Below are 16,094 nucleotides of genomic sequence, written 5' to 3' on the forward strand. Positions count from 1 at the left end.
TGTGGCGCTTAGGGGTATTATTGTGATTTTCTAGAACATGGAAGCATATTACTGTCATTTATGAATAAAAAGATTTTCGTAACCGTAATCCCCCCCTTCATTTTTTCTCCCCAACTACTCCTTCGCCGTTTTCTCGACGCTTCGACAATGGACGCCATAGATTCAGTCATCGATCCTTTGAGGGGGTTCGCTAAGGACAGTGCTCGCCTTGTAAAGAGGTGCCACAAACCTGATCGCAAAGGTATGCATGCATCTCGATCGATTTTTTTTTGTGCTTCTGTGTGTTTTAGTGCATGCTTGTACCTACCGACTACCGTTTTATCTAACTTTCAGATTTCTTACGATTCGGTGCAGAATTTACAAAAGTTGCTTCTCGTACTGCCATTGGATTCGTTGTAATGGGATTCGTCGGCTTCTTCGTTAAACTAATCTTCATTCCTATTAATAACATCATCGTCGGCGCTTCTTAGGGTAATTTTCGTCTGTTGTTGCGCAATTGCTTGATTGTGTACGCAAATTTACATGCATTCGCCTGTTCTATTTCATGTATTCTATGTTTCAGCACTGAAGCGATAAGATTGAGAAGTGTATTTGTGGTTTATGATGATCGTACTATTTTGTATATCCTGATAATCTGTCGCAGAGGAATTGCTGGATTGTTGATGAAATTTTACATTCATTCTCCTTTCTATTTCATGTTTCTTTCAGCAACGGAGTAATATGATTGCTAATTGTGATTTATTTTCTTATAATATTTTCCTGCTGAATTGCTTGATTGTGTATGAAATTATACCAAGAGTCCTAAACGAAATTGTTATGAAGTGTTAATCAATGTGGGATGTTTCTATTACCAAAATCAATGTTTTCAGAAGCAATGAGTAGATTTCAGCTCAGCTTATTTGCAGGAAACACAGAAATAATGAATATTAGTACACATCTTGGTAGAAAAGTCCTTTTTTTGCTGAATGTTCCTGAAATTGTTCTTTCTCTGTTTGTAGTTCTCTTGTTTGGATCTGAATTTGTGAGTATAAAAAGGTTTATCTCATTTGCGACTTTCTGTTCACTTCAATAAACTTTCAGTTGTATGTGATAGAATTCATTTCTATTTTTGTTTCTTGTAAAATGCTGAATGTACTTTCTAGTTGCATCCTGAAAGTTGTATACTCTATAATGTTGGTGACCTTAATCTTTAGGGTGAATGCCACAAATAGGTATTTATAAATAGTTTGTAACTCATTTATGACATTAATATATAATGTCAAACTTCTGTGACAGGCAGCATGGATTGGAGATTGAAGCATTTAAAGGTGAGAATAACATGAATACTAATGTGCTTAATCTCTATGCATATGTATCGTATGGTTTTCTTTGCTACTTAGCATTACTACTGATAAGTGAGGATAGAGTGAGAGTTGTGGAAGGTGTCCAAAGTGTATCGTATGTTTTTCTTTTCATTGTTACTTTGCATTACTCGTGACATCATTTTATTAAAATGAGACAGAGAAAAAAAGAAAAAAAAAATCCAATGAAAACATCGGCTTTGTCTTAAAATATTGATTCTCTGCTATTTCCGAGGTTTATAGTCTGCCCTAAATGCAAATAAAAATTGGTATATCTAAGGCTTTGTAAACATGTTTTATTATGTTTGTTATTGAATGCGAAAGATGCTTCATAAGATTTCCAACAATTTCTTCTTGGTATCTCTGCTAAAAAGAAGTCTTGGGCATACAAGCCATGGATTCATTTATACATGGATCCATTTTTCGATCCAAAATGAAACTAGTTAATGAAACAAACTCGACATTGAACTTAATTGGGTTATTCAATTTGGATTCCAAAAAATTGTTCAAGATGTGTTCTCGATCGAGAGGACAACGTAACCCATGGACTATTTAATAAAGTCAAATATAAACCCACAATCCGTTTATATGAATATGATTCGTTTAGGATATATTTTATATTAATAATAGGTCAAACAAATTAGCTATAAAGAAAACCCAAATTATTAAAACCTTTGATGAACTTTTCAGTCATTTTCCGTTAACAAAACAATATACTATATTACATTATTTAAAAAAAATATTATTATAGTGATGTTTAATACATTTAAATTTATATAAAAATATACTTAGCGGGTGGGTTGGTGGTTGGCTTTCCATACTGCTACTGCCCAACAATCATCATGCTTCCAGCTTAAGCGATTCCAATCTTCATCTGCACTCAACCCAAAATAAACAAACAAACACCACCACCATGTTTAATTGCAAAATCCCCACCCTTTTCAATCCTCCCTTAGTTGTTAAAAGAAGCTTCCAAAGGAAAGAGAAAAAGAAAAGCATTACATCAAAACAAAAACAAAAAAAAATGCTCCATTTTTGCCACAGCCACTGTTGCATTTGCATTCAAGGTTTCTCCAGATATGGTACTTGCAAAAAGGAAAATCATCCTTCCTCTTGTTTTTCTTCTCGTAATCATCTCCATTCTTAGACTACTCAAACTCACAATCACCTCATCATCTTTTTCATCTCCCACACTTTTTATAAACAAATCATCCACATCCATATTTTCACCTACTACCATCGTTTCCAAGCTGAAGCAAACCCACGAACCACCACTCACCCGAAAGGAGATCCAATTTCTAATGGATATAATCCTTCACAAATCTCCATGTAACCTTCTTGTTTTCGGGCTACAAGACCAGTACCTCAAGCTACATGCCATTAATGGAGGTGGTACCACAGTTTTTATAGATGACAATCCAGAAAACCTAAACAAATTGAAAGGGAGTTCCAATTCTAATGACACCCTACAAGTTTACAGAGTTGAGTACAACACATATGCCAAGGACGCATACAGGTTGCTGAAGCACGCAAGATCAAACTCAAGCTGTGATCTTCGTTCTGGGATAACAAGTTTGATGAAGGAATGTAAGCTTGGGTTAACAGTAGTAACAGGGATGCCATTGGAAGTGGTGAAGATGAAGTGGGATGTGATTGTTGTGGATGGACCAGATGGAGATGGACCAGAGTCACCAGGAAGAATGGGTTCTATTTTTATGGCAGGTGTTTTAGCCAATGGGACCAATGTGGTTGTTCATGATGTTGATCGAATGATTGAGAAGTGGTTTTCTTGGGAGTTTTTGTGCCATGAGAATTTGGTTTCCTCTAAAGGGAGATTTTGGAATTTTAGGATACCTCACCAGATTATTAGAAACAATTCTAGCAAATTTTGTGAAGCATAGACAAGTTATGTAGCTATGATATATATATTTTTCGAATTTCAATCATACAATACAATGCTACGTTTTTTGAAGTCACTAATTCATTGGTAGATTATGAAAACACTTGTTTTAGCCCAATAGTAATGGCTATTTAGATTTAATTTCAATGAAAGACACTTCTCTTGTCTATGCATATGTTCAAACTCTAATTTCTAAATTGGATAATGATTGGTTCTTAACGTTATGAGCCTAAAAATTCTAGGAGTAGATCAACTTCTACTATTTAACTTCATTTTTTCCCTAAAGTAACACTACAAACAATACATTTTTAATTGCATATGTCCTATGTGCCACTATATCATATTTTTTAGTAGCATACTTTATGTGTCATTATAAAAATTAATAGATTTTATGGCATTTAACTTTTTATTCATAATTATTAGTGGCATAATGGTTAATATGCCATTAAAATTTCTTATATATATATATATATATATATATATATATATATATATATATATATATATATATATATCTTACTATTTTATAATATAGACATAATACAAGTCCAAAAGTTTTAACAAGGAGGTAAAATTTAAGCCTTTGATATAATATAAATGGTGCAGATCAAAAACATGATAGTAATCCAGTAGAAACAAATTTGACCAATCACAGTACACATATATCACGTTATATAGGCATATACCATGGAAACCAACTTAACCCTAATTTAAAATCCACTGTTCTCTTTTAAAAACTATTGTCACTCTTTCTTTCTAGAATGTACCCAACCACCAGTGTCGAATCCACTTCCAAACCATCGTTTAAACCATCGGAGACGGTGACCACCATTGTAACTTCAATCTTCCTTCTCACTATGACACACAACCACCACCTAGCATCGCTCTCGCCGCCTGTTCTCACTGTTGCTGCCGATATTGCCATCATCGCCACCACTTTCGACCCAAGAACACCATTGAACCACCACTGCTAAACCTCCAAAAAGAGCACACAACTATCACCACCGCAACTAAGCCATAGATCTAAACAATCCCATAAGATCTTAGATCCAAAATACTTCACCATTCTCTACCCCTAACACTACCACCCGACCGGAATACCTTATTGTCGGCGGCATCACAAACCATCAAACGTAGCCATACAAACCTTAGACCACCGCCATTTCATACAGACATCAGTTCGTTACACATCAGCCGACCTAGAAACACACGATTTGAAAACCACCATCGGTGCATCTTTACCACCTACGTTGTTCCATTATCGCAAAACACCCGACACATTGTATCAGTTGTATCCCTTTCTCTGTAACGAAACTCAACAAAATTACTCTACTTTATCATTTTTGTTAAATTTATTATGTTAATAATTTCTTGAAAAATGTTCCAATCTTTAGTTGCTTATCTTCTTAATGTGTTTTAAGTTAAGATTAGGTAATATATATTGTCATTATACAAGTAAACATGCATATGGATATGTTAGATATTATAATAATCCATAATATTTATTATATAAGAAAAGAAGAATTGATGCAAGTTGCAAGCACGTTAGTGCTCCTTTGGGCTGTCAAAATTTCCATCATTCCTACTCTAGTTTGAGTGTTTGACTCTTTTCTTTTAATGAAGGTTGTTGCCATCTTAATGTTTTGTTTAAAGTTGTAGTTGAAAAAGTCAGTAGTAGTTGTCTAGCTTTAATGTATGTTCCTTTTTTATTAAGTAAGTTTAAAAGGAAAAGGAGACAGAAGAGAAGTCTTGTTGGTTGTTGGCATTGTTTTTGTTCTCTCTTCACTTCCTACACATACACACGAAACAAGGGAAGTTTTTTTTTATCTTTTCATTTTTCTGCTTAAAAAAGGGTGATTAAAAGAAGGCAATAAACCAACATTTGGTATTAGAGTGCTCCAAGTTTATGCCAAAATATCAACCCCGATCTACATCCATGGGAGATTCGTCAAGGAACGAGAAGGATGGGCAGATTACACTGCACTATCCTATGCTGTCAAGAAACAATTACGTTGCATGGGCCATTAAAATGAAAGTGTTCATGCAAGCACAAGGTGTTTGGGAAGCTGTAGAGCCCAGTAAACCAGAAGATGTAGTTTGAAGTTAGAAAAGATAAGATGGCACTTGCAGCCATCTATCAAGGAATCCCAGAAGATATGTTGCTGTAATTGGCAGAAAAACAAACAACAATGGAAGCATGGGATACTCTAAAAATCATGTATATGGGGGCTGATAGAGTAAAGACAGCAAGGGTGCAGACGTTAAAAGCAGAATTTGAAGTTCTAAGTATGAAAGAGATGGAGACAGTGGATGAGTTTGCTATGAAGATAAACAATATTGTAAGCAATATTCGGGCCTTAGGAGACAAAGTTGAGGAAGCTTATGTAGTAAAGAAGCTACTACGGGCAGTTCCATCAAAGTTTTTGCAGATTGCATCAACCATTAAGCAATTTGCAGATCTTGATAAGATGACTGTTGAAGAAGTTGTTGGTAGGTTGAAAGCTCATGAGGAGAGAATCCGAGGGCAAAGTGAAGTTGAAGAAAAGAAGCTTCTATTGACTCACCAAGAGTGGTCTGAAAGAAACAAGAAGTAAAGTGAAGAGGACTCAAAATCCTCTCACAGATCCTACCATAGTAGTCCAAGCAATCAACGAGGTCATGGAAGAAGTCGTGGCAGATGGAATAACTATAGCAACCGTGGTAGAGGCCATGGAAGAGGTCGTGGAAGAGGCATAGCTGAACAACAACGAGAAGGAAATCGAGGGTCATCTAACAGTCACGACAAAAGCAAACTCCAATGTTATAACTGTCAAGAATTTGGGCATTATGCCTCAGAGTGTAGAAACCCAAGACGTGAAAGGAACCATGAAGCAAATTTGACCCAAGATCATGCTGAACCGACATTATTATTGGCATCTTTTGACAATAATGAAGCAATAGAGGAGATGTTCCTAAATGAAGAAAAAGTGACACCAAAACTAAAGTTAGCAAGTGATGAAATAACTCAGTCGAATGTGTGGTATATAGACAATGGAGCAAGTAACCACATGACCGGTCAGAAAGATAAGTTTTATGATCTTAACCAAACAACTCAAGGTTATGTAAAGTTTGGAAATGGGTCCAAGGTGCGCATAGAAGGGAAAGGTTCTATCATATTCTAGTGCAAGAATGGAGAGCAACGAAAACTGCAAGATGTGTACTATATTCCAAGGTTGTGTAATAATATCATAAGTTTGGGTCAATTAGCAGAGAATGGTGACTGGATCTTGATACATGGATCATTTATGTGGGTTCATGATGTAAAAGGGAGACTACTCATGAAGGTAAAACAATCTCCAAATCGTCTTTATAAAATCATTTTGAATGAAGTTGGGTCTAGATGTCTGCTTGGAGAGACTTTTGAACAAACTTGGATTTGGCATGCACGAATGGGTCATGTTAACCTTACTGCCCTCAAACAAATGTCAGATAAGAACTTAGTTTGTGGACTACCAAAGATTGATTACCCTAAACGCTTGTGTGAGGGATATCTAGTGGGAAAGCAGACACGAAAATCGTACCCATCACAAGCAAGCTTCAAGGCAAAACAGAGGCTTGAGCTAGTACACGAAGACCTTTGTGGTCCTATTTCACCACCCACACCTGCTGGTAACCACTATTTTATGTTGTTAGTTGATGATTTTACTCGAGTAATGTGGGTATATATGATGAAGTCTAAGAATGAAGCCTTCAGTGTTTTCAAAAAGTTCCGGATATCAATTGAAACTGAAATTGGTGAAAAGTTAAAGACTTTTCGAATAGATCGTGGTGGTGAATTTCTGTCTAAACAATTCACCACGTATTGTGAAGAAACCGGTCTAAACCGGCACTACACGACACCATATTCTCCACAGCAAAACGTAGTGGTGGAGAGACGAAATCGCACTGTTGTAGAGACGGCAAGAAGTATACTCAAGAGCATGCATGTACCAGAAACGTTATGGGGAGAAGCTGTACATCATGTTGTTTATGTTCTTAATCGGGTGACCACAAAAGCCTTAAAAGATGCGACACCTTATGAAATGTGGACTGGAAGAAAGCCACAAGTTGATCACTTAAGAGTGTTTGGATGCATTGCTCATGCTAGAGCAACAGGAAGTCATCTTAAGAAACTTGATGATCGAAGCAAAAGTTTGGTGCACCTAGGATGTGAGACAGGAACGAAAGCATATAGATTGTTTGATCCTGACACAGGGAAAATATGCATCAGTAGGGATGTATGTTTTGAAGAAGATAAAGCTTGGTCATGGGAACAGTCAACTTTATTAAAAGGTACACCAGGAGCAACTTTTACAATTGAAGGCTACTTTCCAGAAGATAACCGTGAAGATGTGAGCAACCGGGAACATGAAATCTGGATGCAAATTCCTGCACCAGAACAAACCCAACAGACAAGTGCACAAACCCCTACACTTACACCCTCAAGTTCGACCAGTTCAGATACTTCTGCAAGTATTGAATCAGACTCGACAGGTGGAGGAGCCCCAAAGCGGTATTAGTTATTGGATGATATTTATGATGAGTGTGACGAACTTCTATTCATGCATGATAGTGAGGAGACTTTGTCATACTCCATGGCTAGTGAAAATGTTGATTGGGTAAATGCAATGAGAAGTGAACTGGAAGCCATTGAAAAAAATAAAACTTGGAATCTGGTTGAACTCCCACCAGGTCGAAAACCCATTGGTCTCAAGTAGGTTTACAAACTGAAAAAGGATCCAAAAGGAAAAGTTTTGAAGCACAAGGCGAGGCTGGTAGCAAAGGGATATGTTCAGAAACCCGGGATAGATTTTGATGAAGTCTTCGCACCTGTTGCACGAATTGAAATAGTACGTATTTTGCTTGCTCTTGTAGGTAAAAGCGGTTGGATTGTGCACCACCTTGATGTAAAATCTGCATTTCTAAATGGTGATTTGGAAGAAGAAGTTTATGTAACTCAACCGGAAGGGTTTGTAAATCAAAATGAACCAGTAAAAGTATACAAGCTATCAAAAGCTTTGTATGGACTTCGTCAAGCTCCTAGAGCTTGGAACTCTCGTCTGGATAAATGTCTGAAAAATTTGGGATTTACAAGATGCCCAGAAGAGTATGCAGTTTACACAAGAAAAAAGAATGGTAAGCTCTTAATGGTTGGGGTGTATGTTGACGATCTGATTGTTACAGGAAATTGTAGCAATGAGGTGAAGCTCTTCAAAGAACAAATGCAACAGGAGTTTGAAATGAGTGACCTTGGCTCATTGTCATACTACCTGGGTATTGAAGTGGGTCAACAAAAGGATGGTATTACTCTAAAGCAAACAACTTATGCGAAAATATCCTGGAGAAGGCAGGCATGACTGAGTGCAACTCATGTAAATACCTAATGGAACCCAAGTTAGAGCTAACAAAAGATGAAGAGGGAGACCCGGTAAATCCCACGAAGTACAGAAACATCGTTGGAGGTCTGAGATATCTCACACACACTCGACCTGACATTTCTTATGCTGTCGGGATTGTAAGTCGGTTCATGGAGAGACCCACAGTCAAGCATCTACAAGCAGTGAAACATATTCTAAGGTATATCAAAGGAACCATTGATTATGGATTAAAGTACACCAGGTGTAATGGAGAAGACATCGTAACCGGGTATACTGATAGTGATCTTGCAAGAGACGTAAATGACAAACGCAACACATCAGGAATGGCATTTTATCTTAATGAAGATCTGGTACTTGGGCGTCGCAAAAACAGAGGAGTGTAGCCCTTTCCTCATGCGAAGCAGAATTCATGGTGGCGACAAGTTAGTCCTGTGGTGTTGCATGTTGACAACAAATCAGCCATAAATTTGATAAAGAACCCAGTGTTTCATGGGAGAAGCAAACACATAGACACAAGGTTTCATTTCATACGTGAATGTGTTGAGAATGAGGACATAAAAGTCATGCATGTGAGCAGCAAAGAACAGAAGGCATATATTCTCACAAAATCCATGGCAAGCAAGAAGTTTGAAGAAATGCGCAACTTACTGGGAGTGAAGCAGATAAAAATTATGGATTAAGGGGGAGAATATTATAATAATCCATAATATTTATTATATAAGAAAAGAAGAATTGATGCAAGTTGCAAGCACATGTGTGCTCCTTTGGGCTATCAAATTTTCTATCATTCCTACTCTAGTTTGAATGTTTGACTCTTTTCTTTTAATGAAGGTTGTTGCTATCTTAATGTTTTGTTTAAAGTTGTAGTTGAAAAAGTCAGTAGTAGTTGTCTAGCTTTAATGTATGTTCCTTTTGTATTAAGTAAGTTTAAAAGGAAAATGAGACAGAAGAAGAGTCTGGTTGGTTGTTGGCATTGTTTTTGTTCTCTCTTCACTTCCTGCACATACACACGAAACCAGGGAATTTTTTTTATCTTTTCATTTTTCTGCTTAAAAAAGGATGATTAAAGAAGGCAATAAACCAACATTAGAAAATAAAATAACGTGAGGATTCATTGATCTATATGTATATACTTTACAAATTTGTGTGTTTGTGATATCTGTGACTTTTGTTTATGCCTTTTGTTTTGCAGGTGAAGCAGAATTAAAAGGAATGCATAGGCCTGACAATCGTGTCGTGTTCGGGTTGGCGTGTCGCGGGTTGGCGGGTCAAAATATGCCAACCCAAACACGACCCATTTAAGTATACAGGTCACGGGTTGGCGGGTTTGGAACATAAACCCATATATGACCCGCCAACCCATTTATTTATACGAGTTCACAGGTTGGCGGGTTCATGGGTCAGATTTGGGTTCGTGGGTCTGAATTTTAGACATTTAAGTCTTAAACATCCAAATGAAAATTAAAAACATTCATAGAAACATGTTACAGACTTAGCCTTATAGGTTACGACTTACAACCTTAGACTATCCACCACAATTCAAAATGTCAAAACAGTCAAATGATCTATGAATCAATGGTATATATTATACAATACTTATTAAATATTAATACATGATACATAAATACATTTAAAAATAAAATAAATTTTTTATTAAGAATATAAACGGGTTGGCGGGTCAACCCGTTTATTTTTTTGAGAAACCCATATATGACCATTTAATAAACGGGTTGGCGGGTTGAAAAACTCAACCCAAACCCATTTATTTCGTGTCGTGTCACGGGTCGTGTCGCGTGTCGTGTCGAGAATTGCCAGCCCTAGGAATGCAGACTCTAGCACTCATTGGTGTTTGTAGATTGTGAACAAGAAAATAACTTATTAAATGTTTTTTTGTTAATTAAAATAACTTTGTTAGTTTGATTTTTGTGTATTCCCTTTAGGATTTGTAAATTTGTGACTTAAATAAGCAAATATACTCAGAAAATTAATTTTTTTTTTGAAATTGTTCTTTAGTTATTTGTGCTTTGGTTGTTTATTATATATTCATTTCATAACGAAACAAAACTCTTTACAAAAATACAAGTATTATTATAAAATTTGTTCATTTTTTTTAAATAATGGATCCTATTTTGAATGTATATCAAAAGAAATGTTGAAATAGCTTAACTATTTACTATTATCTAGAGTATTTTTTTTTCATTTTACATAAATTTTTTATGTATTCCCTTTCAAATCTGTAAATTTGTTAATTAAATAAGTAAATGCACTCATAGAAAATTAAAATTTTGTTTGAAATTGTTGTTTAGTGTTATTATTGTTTATTATATATTAATTTCATAGCGAAACAAAAATCTTTACAATATACAAGTATTAATGTAAAATTTGTTAAATTAAATTAAAAAAAAATAATGGATCTCATTTTGAATGTATATCAAAAGGAATAATAAAAATCAAAACACTAAACTTGAGTATTTCTTAAATTTGTCTTTTTTTTATTATTATTATTATTTTTTTATAAATAGAAAATTTTGCGTACAATTTCAAGTATATTGATTTTTCTACTTTTAGTATTGTAAAGTAAAATTAAAAAAAAAAATTCAAATTAAAAAAAAATCTAAATTGTTTAAATATTTACATAAAAAACAACTCATATTAATTATAAACATAATACATTGTTTGTTTTTCTTAATATAATCAACTTAAAAACTCTTATATCGGGATTCTCCGTATTTAAAACTAAATATTTCCTTCCAAAGAATTAAAGAATTAAGAACAAGGTTTATTTATGTTCATGATATTTACATAATATAAAACTATTTCATAAAAAACAATTTAAATTAAACAATGATATATAAACTTGAAAAACTAAGTATTTTTTGAATAAATGTGTTTGACTCAATTTGTAAATTTAGATATTTCAACCAGGATAGAACAAGATAGAACAAGAGTCATCAACCTTTCACAGCTATCTCTCAACTCTTAAATACCGTTACACTAAAGGCTCGAAAGAGCAAAAACTTATATTTTTAAAAGCAAAACACTAATATAACTTTATTTTTAAACTAAAACATGAATTTATGTTACTTTTTAAACTAAAATGAAATTATTTAGTACCGCCGCATCGCGCGGGTACACCACTAGTATGTGTATATATATATATATATATATATATATATATATATATATATATATATATATATATATATATATATATAAGAGTAAATTAAAAAATTGGTCCCTAATCTTACCAAAATCACGATTTTGATCCATCTAAACATTTTTTGATTTCAAAGACCATGAGTATTAGCAAAAAAAAAGTAATAAATTATTGGAAGCAGGGGATAACTTCAATGTTTTCTTTTGTCTATATACAAACGAAATACATATATATTCGTTGAGAGTGATTGATATACGAAATCGTAACCCTAATTACTTTTCTGATACGAATTGTACGCATATTTTTACATGTTCATGATTCGTCTCCATCTTCATCACCAAGAGTCGATTTCTTCATCGATTTATCTACTTGTAATATCCTGATATCGATATGGAAATTGAAAGGGAAGAATTTGGGGCAATGTCAGCACAATCGATTTTGTCATCAATTTAGTTCCTGATAAGGAAGGAAAACTTTGACCGTATCATTTTCTTGCTTTTATGAGATGGACCACTGGCCGACGACTATTTCCCTATCTGTTTCGGCTCCTTCTCTTCTCCATGTCATGGTCCTTGTGGCCATTGGTACTGCAGTATGTGATGTTTTCATGTTGTTGATAAATTATAAATATTCTTATTCATTTTCTTGCTTTTATGAGAAATTATGTGTAGTATAGTAGGATCGTTCTGATTGATTAGGTAAGTAACCACAGTGTATCATTTGCTTGCTGGATGATTAATTCATCGAACAAAGAAGGAAATTAATCAAATTATGCTTGAATTTAGACCTACAGGAATTCATTGTGGTTTACTTACAAGTGCGACTATGTTTGTTGACACAAGTGTGCAATGATCTTGATTAGATTCATTTTGGGGGAGGCTAGGTGAAAACTCAGGTTTGCATTGACACAATCCATTTGATAACAACAAACATATGTTATAAATTCTGTGGGTTTTCGTTGAATGTGATTATCTTCAACTTTTGCATAATATTTAGCGTTTTTATGTGAAGTTGACAGTGGCTTAAGTTTTTCATTCTAAAGAGGATCAATGGATAAAGAAATTGCAATCATCTTCATTCTTCCCTTGGGTGTTGAATGGAAGTTAGGATCTATTGAGTCTTTCATTAGCTGACTATTGTATACATCAAAGTGTGTCCTAAATACATTTTTCCCAAACAATTATGCATCATGCTATCACTTGGATCATATCATGAATTTATACAGGTGGCTATATCACAAAGTATTAAAGCAATGATTTTGTATTTTGGCCTTGCAAGTTGCCTTATATGCTCCAGTCCAATTACCAAATTGACCCCTGAAGCAACATTATCCCAACAGCAGGGTGCAGGGATCCGTTCGTAGACTGGCTTCATGAAGCTGGTTGCAACTTTAGCAGGTCTAAATTTTCTTCATAAATTATATTTATGTATTGAATGTAGTTATTTTGTAGCAAATGATCATATAAATAAGCTCAACAACTGTGATTTTGGATATAAAACTTTTCACATCTCTAAATTGATGTTTCCCTCTCTCCCTGAGGTCGAGGGTTTAAGTCCCGTGAGGAACATAGGGGGAGATTTAGGAGTATTGTAGGAGTAGAATAGAATAGATTTGTCGTTCCAAAAAAAATGAAGATTATGTAATAGTGATAAATGTTACAAATCTCACTTCCAGGATGTAGGTTATGGTAATACACTTTTGATATCCATCGATGAACATGTTAAAGATGGTTTGTTAATGAAAAAAGAGCTTCCTGAACCACTGTAAGATCCATTGATTCAATGAAGTGGATGCAATTCTTATATTTATTATCTTGATCTATATTCCTTCATCATTTTAGCATTTTTTACTAACATAACGACTCCTTTGATAGCTAAGGTAACATGTCAAGAAAAAAATAGTTTTTTTTACATGTAACTTAGGTTGAACTAAATTTCATGTTTAATCTTTTTTCTGGCTTAGGCTGCAAATAGGCTCATTTTGAGTGAAGGACAACAGAAACACAACTTGAAAGTTTCCACAAAGATCCTGATTTTGCAAGTAAGATATCATTTTATAAGCTATTACGACAATTCTTCTTTTAAGGCTCAACCTAGTTCTAGACTAACAAATAGCCTCTATGTGGTAATCTTTTAGCCTTTTTTCTTGCATTAGTTTTATTAACTAGAGTAACTATGAGGGATAGATTAGGATTAATAAGGACAAGTGTAGGGGCCTAAATCTCATGAGAGTTGATGGTGTAGTTAGAGTCATTTAGTACACCTATGTAGTAGCTAGAGTCAGTTAGCAACTTAGCAAAACCATGGACAAGTAAATTACTAATAGGCGCACCAAAGTAATTTTCAAGTATGTATAAGTAGGACATTGAGGTACTCATGGACCATGGAATGTATGAATTTCCATTTCCTATTAAATAACTTGACTTAATGAATTAGTTCTTTTATCATGGTGGCTTCCAGAATATAGAATTATCTAAGTCGTATTTATATTTATATGAAAGATTTTTTTATTTTAGTATTTCATAATTTAATAGTATATTTTCGAAATATGAAATGTGATATATAACTCATATATGTAAATCCTCATTGTATCAATAGGTTGGCTTGAAGATGCAACATATTTTACAGCCATTGATGATCATATAATTGAAAGTCATCGTAACAATGGTAATAAGTTTTATGTGCTTTCAACTCCCGTTCATTCTTATAGACGGTTGATTTGTGTTTAATGTTATATTATTTATTTGATAAACTATGCCTTATTTAATGTTATATTATTTATTTGATAAACTATGCCTTATTTAACTGTATTTTGAATCACCTTTGTTTTTTTTGGACATAAAATTGCAAGTGTTAATTCTAGCGTATTAGATAACAAGATTTATTCAACCTAGCATGAAATTTGGGGAAGAAGTCCATCTGCAATTAAGTTTGAAGTTCTTTATTATTATTTTTGTTCGGTTATTTTATGTTTAGCTTGTACTTGGTTTCACATTTAGATGTATCTGATATTTACTTGGAAATTGGATTCAAAAAGTTTAAAAATATTAATGAAAAACAATGTAATGTAATTATTTTCTACATGCTATAATTTAATTATTTATATTATTTTATATTATTAATAAAAAAATGTGTAGATATAAGTAGCCTAAATTATAGAATCTCATGAGCATTTACAGATGCAAATTATGCTATAATTTTTTTTGTAGCAAATAGAAAAAGTGCCACAAAAATCTTAAATTGTGTAACTAAAAGTAGAATGAATTTTTGAATCACATGAACTTTAGTGGCACAAAATATATGCCACAAAAACTTTCCTTCGATTGTGACAAATAAAAAACTGCTACTAAAAGCCTAAAAATCTGCAGCGACAAAAACAAAAAGTGTCACTAAAGGGTTTTAATGGGAGCGTTTCTAGTGACACTTATTATATGTGTCGCTGATTCTCTTAGAAGGCTTTAATGACATTTTTTTGGGGTTTTAGTGACACTTTTTGTGTGCTGCTAAATGACATATTTTTTGTAGTGTAATGATAATTAAGAAAAGATTTGGTAGATGATCATGCATCTAACTTAAAGCTTCAAAAGAAAGAACTATCCAACTTAGGTAGCTACTTAGAGTGTGTTTGGGATTTCATTATGAACATGAAAAAGACTTATTGACTTATATTCACTGATGGCGGTGATAAAAGAAAGTTTGTTAAAAAGTGTTTGGATTAACATTTGTGGTGGGAAAATTCAATAAGTGTTTTTTTTAAATGTTTGGCTTAGCTTATACATGATTTAAGGGATATTTGTCTTTTATAGAAAAAAAGTTATAAGGAGTTTTGAAAAGTTAGAAATCCTAACTAGTTGAAATCTTTTTTTTGAAGGATTAATGAGAAATTATTCTAAAAGTTTTTTCATATTGCCAAACATTTTTTTGATTTATTGATCTATAAAAAAATCAATAAGTAAATAAGTTGTTTTTAAATAAAATGTCAAACACTCTCTAAACATTGGAATAAAAAAACAACGCAACCGGAATCGAAATCGAAAAGACGGGGGAGATTTAATGTGGGTATGGTGGATTACCTTACATGTGCTTGAGCTATCATGCTTCGAATACGTTAAATTTTGTCCTTCTTACTAGTCGTTTGAGGTAGTTTCTAGTTCTATGATTGTTCCTCCATTGTCGTCGTGTCACAAGAATCAACCAAATTTCATACTTCACAACACAACTTTTCCACCACCAAATTCTTAAGCTTAACACCTTGTTCCCATGTTCAAAGATAAAAAAAGAAACTTGATGGAAGTAAGAAA

The 16,094-nt window shown here is 33.8% G+C and overlaps 3 protein-coding genes across 4 annotated transcripts; all 3 read left to right on the forward strand.

The window, feature by feature from the left end:
• Positions 1-13: 13 nt before the first annotated feature.
• On the forward strand, positions 14-1,454 carry LOC111880536 (protein transport protein Sec61 subunit gamma-1). 2 transcript variants are annotated; one of them, XM_023876967.3, is made up of 3 exons: positions 32-241; positions 355-471; positions 1,276-1,454. In XM_023876967.3, the coding sequence occupies exons 1-2, from the start codon at positions 61-63 to the stop codon at positions 468-470; spliced, it is 297 nt and encodes a 98-aa protein (XP_023732735.1). In that variant the 5' UTR covers positions 32-60; the 3' UTR covers position 471; positions 1,276-1,454. The 2 variants fall into 2 exon arrangements, with proteins under 2 accessions (XP_042758326.1, XP_023732735.1); XM_042902392.2 differs by lacking the exon at positions 1,276-1,454 and having other exon boundaries at positions 14-241; positions 355-696.
• A 355-nt stretch (positions 1,455-1,809) lies between these two features.
• On the forward strand, positions 1,810-3,409 carry LOC111880517 (protein IRX15-LIKE). Its single transcript, XM_023876945.3, has one exon. It carries the CDS (start codon positions 2,420-2,422, stop codon positions 3,239-3,241), a length of 822 nt encoding a protein of 273 aa, XP_023732713.1. The 5' UTR covers positions 1,810-2,419; the 3' UTR covers positions 3,242-3,409.
• Positions 3,410-8,641: 5,232 nt separating this feature from the next.
• Positions 8,642-9,843, forward strand: LOC111880499 (secreted RxLR effector protein 161-like). The gene is made up of 2 exons (XM_023876925.2): positions 8,642-8,986; positions 9,829-9,843. Exons 1-2 carry the CDS (start codon positions 8,642-8,644, stop codon positions 9,841-9,843), a joined length of 360 nt encoding a protein of 119 aa, XP_023732693.2.
• Positions 9,844-16,094: the final 6,251 nt, after the last annotated feature.

This window comes from Lactuca sativa, chromosome 5 (genome assembly GCF_002870075.4).
Source record: "Lactuca sativa cultivar Salinas chromosome 5, Lsat_Salinas_v11, whole genome shotgun sequence".
Taxonomy (NCBI): Eukaryota; Viridiplantae; Streptophyta; class Magnoliopsida; order Asterales; family Asteraceae; genus Lactuca; species Lactuca sativa.